Source organism: Anastrepha ludens, chromosome 2 (assembly GCF_028408465.1).
Source record: "Anastrepha ludens isolate Willacy chromosome 2, idAnaLude1.1, whole genome shotgun sequence".
Lineage (NCBI taxonomy): Eukaryota > Metazoa > Arthropoda > Insecta > Diptera > Tephritidae > Anastrepha > Anastrepha ludens.
The window spans coordinates 167,754,108-167,765,082 of record NC_071498.1 but is presented as its reverse complement, the minus strand read 5'-3'; the positions used below and the strand labels follow the sequence as shown (position 1 = coordinate 167,765,082).

The 10,975-nt window shown below is 38.3% G+C and overlaps 1 protein-coding gene across 1 annotated transcript; it reads left to right on the top strand.

Moving 5' to 3' along the window:
* Positions 1 to 4,942: 4,942 nt before the first annotated feature.
* LOC128860401 (uncharacterized) lies at positions 4,943 to 5,702 on the top strand. The gene is made up of 2 exons (XM_054097921.1): positions 4,943 to 5,051; positions 5,128 to 5,702. Exons 1-2 carry the CDS (start codon positions 5,037 to 5,039, stop codon positions 5,536 to 5,538), a joined length of 426 nt encoding a protein of 141 aa, XP_053953896.1. The 5' UTR covers positions 4,943 to 5,036; the 3' UTR covers positions 5,539 to 5,702.
* The last annotated feature ends 5,273 nt before the right edge of the window (positions 5,703 to 10,975 follow it).

Sequence of the window (10,975 nt, the reverse complement as noted above, 5' to 3'; positions counted from 1 at the left end):
ATGTTTATGCAAAAGATTAGAATTTGTTCTATGAAATTGAAAATGTAATACTAAAAATGTCAAGCAAAAGCAAGATAACAGATTTTTTTTAAGTTTTAAATAAATATCACACTGTGCGACAGCAATTCTCGGGCCCAAATCAAACCAATTGCAAATGAAAGTACTCACGTAGAATAGTAAAATCCCAACTGGGTTTTGGTCTACCGGGTCACAATTTTTTTACGGTATATTAAAATTTCGCAATATTCATCAAATCTCATATTAAATAATATGGTGAATCCAGTACAAATTTTGATTTTTCTTAAATTTCGTCTTAGTCGACTTTTAGTGAAATTCAATGATATTTTTTTTGTGGAACATTTTATCTCGTTGAATCCCACCGTTATATGACTATTTAACCCATTTTTCCAAAATTGTGGAAAAACCCTCTTAAACTGTCTATTAAAGGATTAATATGTTCTACAAAACAATTCCTTGGAAAATTTCACTAGGGGTTGTCAAAGACATTGAGCACCGATGGGTTAAACGTACTTGAAAAAGAGGTTGTCTGTAAAGTCTGTTTACTGACTATAGTTTAACGTGACAACGTCATAAGAAAATATTGATGGAATGGTTGCAATTTTCAAAACAAAATTTTAATTTTATTTGTTTGATAGATATTTTGTATGGATATAGAGGAGGAGGTAAATGGAATTGCAATGGAATTGGCCAAGTTACATTTACACAAACGTGAAAAATTCATGAAAGATATATTCAATTTCGATTGTGCATCAGACGTTAATAACTCAACAACACTAAGAGGCAACATCATCGATTTGACTTTTTCAAGACACTTTACACTCGAAACACTCCCTTTCATTTCCTACTTTTTCTACATCGTCCTATTCTCAACAGAGAAATGGTTCATTACCATGCACACAGGAAGAAGGCATATGCAAATACAAGTATGTGAATTTATATACAAATGCGCATATACATAGATATACTATATATGCTCACTCAAGTAGGATAGAGCCAGATGGCGAACGTTGCCGAACGCGGGGGCCGATTGTGCCTCTTTGTCGTTCGTTCCGCGCTCTCGCTTGCAATTCATTCAAGGTAACGACAAATGAGCAAGGTAACACTAATGAGCAAGGTAACGACACATTTTTTCGTGCGTGCAGCCTGTTAAATCGAATTATAAGACGTTATCACTTAAAAAAATGATATCCGTCACTGCCAGTGATGGTATCAGAAACCAATTTTTCCATCAGACATGCATGGTGAGTTTTTGTTGAATGCGCCACCTGGGCCATGGATCATATTTTTGGTGACGACGTCGAATAAGTCTGGATCAATGTACTTAACTGGTATTTCTGCTGAGCTGATTTGATCAATTTGATCTGGCGTAATTTTGTTGATTAACCAAACCAAAATATGTGCTTGTGGTAATTTTCTTTTCTGCCATTCAATGGAATACAATCCATCAAACATTTCAATTTTTGTTTAAATACGCGTGTGGTAATGTCATGGCGGTCCGAAGATGATTGTCCAACTAATAGAAGTTCTTTAATTTCATTCCATGTTGGATTGCATGTAAAGAGGACGAACAAATCTGGACGACTATGTGCGCGAACGTATGTCATCGCATCTTGTGCGTATACATGCATGTGCCGTGGACTCCCCGTGAATGTAGACAGTAATATGACCATTATTCCCAATTCGTTTGGATTGACATTACTATCATTAACGATTGCGTCTCGTAAATGGATGTACTCTTCAGAACGCAACTCGTCTACATTTCAGAATGTGGTTCACAGTGTTTTGACGAATCATCAATCTATACGAATAATAATTCATGGCACTGACTTATTCGTTCCCTCACCTGTTTGTGGATTTCTCATTTTGATGTTAAAATGATATCCATCATCTCTTCGCCAAAACAGAATCGGATACTGCAATCTGTCCTAGGAGCGATGAGTTTCGGAGACTCGCTGAATGTCACCACTTCTGCGATGAAGAATTATGTCGCGCGATTCAAATTCTTCGGCAGCTATTACGATCGTCACTTCTTCGATTGTTGGTGCATTGAACTGTCTTTCGTGTTGGCCAACGGGTCTTTTGTCTGCTCGAATCACAACTGCGCAGTCATCGGCAGGCATTCGTTGAATGGCGGTTTTAAACAACCGAACTAATTCATTGTGTTGATCAAAAAAGGCCTTGTTACGCAGCTACAATTTCTTGTCTAGTGACCGCATTGTAATGACTTCGTTGTTCAATTTGTTCATCACTGTTTGCCATAAAATAAATTTGAAGAAACTTGTGATCTGCATCCGGCAATTGTAGAAGCGATTCGGCACTATGATAAATTTGTCCTTGGACTTTGATTGTTGGCATGTAATTTTCGCGCACGATGTTCGTTGCACCGAACGATGCCATTTGGAAACATGAATTGTACTTGCGGATATTTTCCAAGAAATGCTTTGACACACGTGTAACACCAGATAGAAACGTTGACAGTGGTTCGGGTGGTGAATGTAAATCTGGTAGCTTAACTTTTCCACTGGCGCAGCACATCCCAGGTGTTTCATTTTTAAATTTGAGTGTACTACAACACATGCAAATTTTATTCCTTTTTCCAATGACAACATTTGGATGAAGATTGTAACCATTATTACTGTCATAATGGAAGACACTAAGATTCAAATCAGCGTGCAGTGTTCGTCTTGATCGAGCAGTGCTTATTCAAACATTTTGCAGCCTTCTTTTCCCAGTTCAGTTGTCTCAGAAGAACTGGTCTGATTAGTACGTATTCTAACAGTTTCTAGCATTACTTCTCCTTGTTCAGACGAACGGGTCTCAGCGGCATGCACTCGAAGATTTTCCAGCCTTGACGCTCGTTGCTGGTCCGGTTCTGAGGCTCGTAATGCTCTTCTCTTTCGTGCTTGAGGTGTAGATCGGCTAATTGCTCGTCGCTTTGGAGGCATAATTATGCAGGAACGACGTGATACTGTTTAATTTATAAGATGTTGCCAAGTCGCCGATGGTATACGATGCTACCAAAAAAAAAAAAACTGCACAGCAAATGCGTTCGGAATGTCAATCAGCAGTCAAGACCTTCACATACACATTCGATCATCAATGAACATATTCTACAAACCTTTTCCATGGAAAAATACATACATATACCAATTTTAATAATAATTGGTTCAGTAGTTTTTGAGTTCATCGATGACATACAGACAAACACTCATTTTTATATATAAGAAGAATAGTTTGGTTAAGAAACAGAAACTTACGGATAATTGACTTATTTGAGCATGTAAAAAAATCCGGATAATTTCACATTCCGATTAAGTGCGCAAAAATGCTTGCATTAGTATTCAGTGCAGCTAAGCGAATCTCCTTTTAGTTAGCGATAAAGAAAAAATACTTAAATTAAAGAAGTAACCTGTAGACGGGTATAAAATTTCAGGTAGTGGGGGTAAAATTTCAGGTGAAGGAAACAAACTTGAATATACTTGACTCAGGTAAAAAACTTAACAATTATATATATATATATGTAATTGGCGCGTACACCCTTTTTGGGTGTTTGGCCGAGCTCCTCCTCCTATTTGTGGTGTGCGTCTTGATGTTGTTCCGCAAATGGAGGAACCTACGGTTTCAAGCAGACTCCGAACGGCAGATATTTTTATGAGGAGCTTTTTCATGGCAGAAATACATTCGGAGGTTTGCCATTGCCTGCCGAGGGGCGACCGCGATTAGAAAAATGTTTTTCTTAATTTGGTGTTTCACCGAGATTCGAACCAACGTTCTCTCTGTGAATTCCGAATGGTAATCACGCACAAACCCATTCGGCTACGGCGGCCACTTAACAATTTAGACCTTTTTATTTGTTACAATTCGTTCTCGATATCATCGTTCTTATTTCTGATACAAAATCTCAGCCCTTTCATTAAAATCATTAGCCCTGTATATCTAAATTTGCACATTAGTGATTTGATTACATTTGATATTCTTTGTAAACGAAAAATTAGAGAATATCCCACTATGCGGAAAAATTTCTTTGATGCAATTTGAAAAAAAAAAAATAACTCTAATTGCTTTTCGCTGTTCCCTCAGTCTCTTGCAAATATGTACCTGTATTATATGCCAGCTGTTTTCAGCAACTGCCAGTGGGCCAATGTACATTTGTCTAATTACATGTCTGCTTACAAACATTTGCTCTTGTTTATCGACCAGTTAAAACTTGTCCTACCACTTCATCAAAGGTACATTGATAAAATCAACAAAAGTATTTAATTTATATACAAAGGCGAAATGCATTTTCTATACATTTTAAACACCAGCTTATTAATTGAATTGCCACACACGCACCGAGTCGACTCGCCAATCGCGTTTGCGCATGCGCCGCGCAAATGATGTAATTAGAGCATATTTCCCCATAAGCGAAGTGTTAACAACAATAACAGCTGATTGGAACTACTAGTTTCTGCACATAAATTATAAATATTGAAAGAATTAATCAACTGGACAAAGCGGACAAAAGGTCGTAAATGTCGCAAATGTTCTCGCCACTGTGGCTCACATCCATATATGTAAATATGTTAGAGCGTTTGCGCTACCAGATTCTTATGCAAAATACTCGTAAATAGAGCAGCGCTCCATAAAATAAGCCACATCGCATACCTTAAAAGCTCAAGCAGAGCGGAGTTATTCAAAAGCGTTTGGCTGCGTTGTACTATACTTAGCCAGTGTGTAAATTATGATGAATATTTATGCGAAAGCCGGTAGCTAAATTATCCGCTTGCACCCATTAAAAGAATGGGCTGGCAATTGGCTCGTGTTACTCTAATAATAAATTCTGGCTTACTTTTTCTTTTTACTCCAAACCTTGATTTATTACAAGTCAAGGTGTTTAAAGCATTTGTGACACCTACTCATCTAATAAGCAGCAGATTCGTATAAAAGCCTTGACCAAGAGCAGCACTGGCATAGAGCTTCCAATCGACAGTTAGAGCGAACGTCGTGCGGTCGCAAATAGCACAACAAACAAAATGAAGCATTCTTTGGTAAGTGAGATTGAAACCAGCTAACGGTCGCTTGCTTCTAATAATTATCCTTTGATTTTCCTGAATATTTATGCAGGTCTTAGCCTTGGCTGTGATTTGCCTGATCTGCTTTGCGCAGAATCAAGCTAGTATTTTGCCGTTGAGTTTGGTGCCACATGGACCAATTGTGGTTTCGGTGCCGTCGGTGCCCGTGGTGAAGATTGTGCCTGTGGCTGCTGGTGGTGCTGGTGGCGCAGGAGGCGCTGGCGCCGCAGGTGGTGGCGGCGGTGGTGGTGGTGCGCCTGGTGGACCTGGTGCGGCTGGCGGTGGCGGCGGTGGTGGCGGTGCGCCTGGTGCACATGGTGCGGCTGGTGGTGGTGGTGGCGGTGGAGGTGCTGCTGGTGGAGCTGCTGGTGGCGGCGGTGGTGGAGGCGGTGGTGCTGCTGGTAGTGCTGGCGGTGGCGGCGGCGGTGGTGGTGGAGCTGGACCCACTCATGGCTGGCATTAAATACAGGACGGATTGTCTGTGAATTGCTACGTACATTGGATAAGTCCTTGATTTTATTTGATTTAGTGAATTTTGCTTTTGTTTTTTTTTGGTTAATCACATTTCTGGCTTTGAGTTGATTTCGGCATTTGCAAGTGAATTTAATAAATACTTCACATGAAGAATTGCTGTTGATTTCATTCCGGAAAAGGTCGAAGTTGCTATAGATGTTGTTGAAAACAAGCAGGGTATACAGGTAATATATCATAAGGATTATGAAAGTTGTTAAATCTGGAATGAACAATGAAAGCTGGCAAAATTTTAATTAAAAAGAAGATAATAATTTTCCAAAGTGTGACGAATTCAAAATATGAACCTGTCCTCGGAATAGCTGCAGATGCTTTCCATTTCAATTCAACCGGGCTATTCGGGTCTTGTTCTTTGATTTCGATGTAACTCAAATATGTTGCTCTCTGGGCAAAATAATGAGACACGTATTTTTTTGTTCGCCCGAAAAAATTTCTTCTCAAGATTTATCGTCAATTTTGTTTTTCGGCTCAAAATCGATTTTTTTCATTACATAAGAATTTTTTTTTTTTTAATGCTCATAACTTAGCCAAACATGAACCGATTTTAATGACTCTGGGTTCGAAATGATTGTCATTACTTACACGAATGACTTCATGTAGAAACAATTGCAAAAAAGTAGTTGAACATTTTTTATTTTCCAAAAAAAAAAGTGCGAAACAGGTTTTTTACTCAAAAATTCATTACTCAAAAACAACTCATTTTAGCTCCTGGGCATTCAGCTCCATTGAAGTTTGAGGTGTCCTCTTGATTTGGAAAAAGTTACAAAAAAAAAAAAGTATACTTTTTGAAATATTGATTTTCGAAAAAATTTCAATTTTTTTTCGTTTTTGCTAAATAAAAAAATTTCAATTAGTTTTTCATTCGTGTAAGTAATGACGATCATTTTGAATCCAGAATTATTAAAATCGGTTCATTTTTGACTAAGTTATGGGCATTTAAAAAAAAATGTTTCTTATATAATTAAAAAAAATCGATTTTGAGCCGAAGAACAAAATTGCCGATAAATCTTGAAAAAAATACGTGTCTCATTATTTTTACTAGAGAGCAACATATTTGAGTTACAACAAAATCGAAGAACGTGACCCGAATAGCCCGGTTGAATTGAAATGGAAAGCATCTGCAGAATGTCAGACTTTGGAGATGTGAAAAAATACAATGTTTGGCCATATTTGCGGATATGTTACATAATGAGTTATTTTTGTTTTAAACCGTTGTACAGTACGCGCTCGACAACGTGAACTAATTAAAACCAAAAAAGTTCACATTGATAAATGCTTTCACGTCTCCCAATGCAAATGGCTGGAGCTACTTTTTATAAATACGGCTGTGTTTAAGAAACCATGATTTGCTTTGTGGGATGTTAAGTTTTGCCAGTTTTTTTGTATGCTATGGAAACTTGGACGATGAAAGTTTTTGATATGAATCGCATAGAAGCATTCAAGATGCGCATACTAAGAAGACTACTTAAAATTCCGTGGACCGACTGTATCTCTAACTCTGAAGTACTTCGAAGAGTTAAAAGCGATATAGAGCTTCCACGGTGCTTTAAGGGGACAGATACCAGTAAAAGCCCATATTTTTTATTAAAATTATTTGAAAAGAACAAGTTAATATATTTTTTTTTAAATTGTCATACAGTTTATTTATACATTAAAATAAAATAATTTTTTTTTTAAACTATTTATTATTTTTTTATTTTCATCATTTAAAATGGCGGATGTACACTCAATTCTTCCGGGAAGGTCGCAGCGGGGTTTCTTAATCGGCGGGCATTGTAACAAAGGCGTCAGTGACCTGAATACAAAAACCTAAAAATTTTTTTGTATATTAATGTCATAATTTCTATATGAATTTATAACTCACTATTGCTGCACGCATGGTTTCCATGGATATTAACGTCGCTTTTAGAAGACTCTTTGAGACTCTCCAAATTTCATTGAGACCTTCGTCAGGCTATGCTCTCCAATTCTGTCCGCAAACTGTCAGATCTGAAGGCATATGCAAATACAAGCATGTGAATTTATATACAAATGCGCATATACGTACATATATTTGCTCACTCAAGTAGGAGAGAGCCAGATGTCGAACGTTGCCGGACGCGGGGGCTGATTGTGCCGCTTTGTCGTTCGTTCCGCGCTCTCGCTTGCAGTTCAAGCAAGGTAACGGCGCATGGGCAAGATAACGACGCATTTTTTGGTGCATGCACTCGGCTACATCGAATTATAAGGCGTTATCACGTCAAAAAGCGTATGAATTCGGGTGGAACTTACCCCAATGTGTGTCGTTTACGTAAAAAAAAAATAGTTCCGTCTACCGAAGGTTAAAATCACATTTTATTGCTGTATCTCAATAAATGTAATTTCGAAAGAAATTTTTATTAAAAAAAAATAATAATCTTTTTTGGTGTCTTCTGTTTTCCTAGTACTTGAACACACCGCTTTCTCCCTTAAGCGCCTCAATACATTCATATCACTTTGATCGAAGCTTCCATAGCAAGCCCACTGTACCACTTTGTTGAAAATCTCAACTGTTTTACTTGGTTTAATATTCTCCGGTGTCTCTGAGAGGCGGCCATCGTCGTTGGATTTCTCCTCCTGATTAATAGCGTTGGCCGCAATTTCTACGTCAGTATCTTCATTCCACTCCTGATATGTTATAATATGTACTCTGATAGTTTTAATAAAAACTAAATTTTGAATAACTCACGGATCTTTGTATTCATTGGCATTTCATCGTGGAAAGACTTACGCCTCAATAACGTCTACAAATCGTACGATTGTCTTACGAAAATCGTCGCTCTGTGAAAAGAGTTCATCGCTCAGGCCAACTTATGATGGTCAGCGATGAGTCCCATATTTGGCTTAGTGGTTACTTCTATAAGCAAAATTGCCATATTCGGGCTGAAGAGTAACCCGAATCCATTCAAGAACAGCCATTAAATCCATTGAAAACAATGGTTTGGTGCGACCAATGGGCTGGAGGAAACATTTAATTCTAGGGCTTTTTGTATAAATTTGTTCGCCAAGTTCATAGAGAACTGGCGATAATTTCTTTCGAAAGCAAGTTCTCATTTATTACTTTGAGAAAGGAGCTGCCGTTTCGGTGAATTATGAGCTCTATCGAGCTATGCTAACTGAGGTTTCGAAAAATTTTGTTTCTCAAAATTAATCAGCTAAACATCGATGACACTTAGTTCCAACAATGTATCACAATGGACCTGCGAATGGTCTAAGTGTGTCTCTATGACAACCACCCTACCTCCAACAAGACGGCGCAACTTGCCATACACCGCGTTTGGAAATCAATTTATTGCAAAGTCAATTCGATGACAACTTTCTTTTCCAGGTATGGTCCTGTTCACTGGCCCTCTCGTTTGTGCGACTTAACGCTTCTGGAATACTTTTTATGGGGCTATGTTAAGTCATTGGCTTTTGCCGACAAACCAGCCGCTTTTGAAGCATTGAAAACCAATATCCAAGCCACAATTGACGCCAAGCGAACAGATTTATTGGAAAAATTGGCCTCATCGAATGGATCCTTTAACTCGTAACCGCGGCGGACATATGCCAGATATCAAATTCAAAAAGAAAATGCTATGAAATTATCTACCAAATTATAATAAAAAAAGCTTCCAACAACATTTCTGTTTTATTTTATAATTTTAAGTTCTCAACCTCTCAAAAAAGCACCGGATATGTGTCTAATTCATTTTTTTTTTATAAATTTAAAAACTGTTTTTTTTTTTCGAATTCATACACTCCGAAACCTTTCATCCGATTGCGGTAAACTTTTGTCTCTCTGTGGGTAGTAAATTTCGTATGCCTGCAGTGAAAACTAGCAACACGTAATTACGCATTAACCAGACACTGGTGGCGCCTATGAGTTCAATTGTTTGATTTCCAATTCAATAGTCTCTGGTATGCACACATGCTTGCATATGTGTATGTATGTATGTGTGTATGTATGTATGTTTTACGGCACAATAGTCGGCCACAGCTTTCACAAATTGCATGTACGCGCTTGTTTGTGTAAGCTCGAGGCAACTTACCTGTGGATGAGTGATATGCCCCGACCGACAAATGATGAGATTGAAGTTGTTGTTGTAAACTTTATTATTTGCCATTGCTGTTATGGCAGCTATGGCTAAATTGAAATCCATACGCAGATAGCTGAATTTAATATCGCAGAGATTCTCCCAAAACCATACACGCAACTCGCACTAACACAGACATACTCGTAAATGCGTCATGCCATATATGAGGTGAACGAGTATTTCGTATTATTTGTTGTTGTTTTGCGATTTCATTAGTCTTGTTTGACTGCTAGCGAAATGCGTTTGCAAATCGAAAAATGGCTATACAATTTCCTAATTTTCTCCAATGCAACGGATTTCAGATAACCTCGTTTGGCAAATGCTCCACGCTGACCACGCGCGTTCATGGGGCAATGGTAAGCGCGTCCAGGTGGTAAGGTATTATGGGAAGTGATGGTGTTAAGTGTTGAAATGGCAGCGAAGGGGTTTCGGTATCATTTTTCGTGCACCATTAAATGATGAGGTGAATTGAAGAAATGAATTGAGATGATAATCACCATTGGTATCCGGTTGCCTCCATCCAATTCCGATGTATAATCAATCAACTGATTCCGAAAATCGAGTAATTTTTTTTCTTCATTAACAAGCTTTCGAGATATTTGCAATTTACCGTTATTCAACCAAAAAAAAAAATTGGTTACTCTTATTCACGTATATACGGTTGCCCATATTCGATGGACCCATCTGGCAACCCTGTATCTTTTGACAGAGACGTCAGATCGCTTAATGACATACCGCGTTGGAAGCGTCAGTCCAAGCAGATTTTTACCATGGAACAGTACACGCCACGCGAGCGCTCCCAAATTGTTGACATTTACATTCAACAAAAGAAGTCAATTTTGAAAACTCAACGTGCGTATAAAAAAATTAAATAATGTGAAAAGTGCGCCTTCTAAGAACACCATTAAACGTTTGTACGAAAGGTTTTCGACTGGTGATGCTCTTTCTAATCTAAATAGGCCACATCAAAACCGACTAAGGCGATCGGATGAGAATATTGCTCTGGTACGGGCCAGTGTTGAGACGTCGCCAAGGACATCCGAAAATCGCCGTTCTCGGCAGTTGGGCATTGCTCGGACCACTTTACAACGAATTTTCCGCATTGATTTGCATTTATTCCCGTATAAGATTCAATTGACGCAAATATTGTTGCCTGCGGACAAGCCTCGTCGATTGGAATGGGCCCAAAGAGTCATCGAAATGGCTGAAGATGACGAGCAATTTTGGAACAAAATCATCACATCCGATGAGGCTCATTTCTTATTGAATGGGACG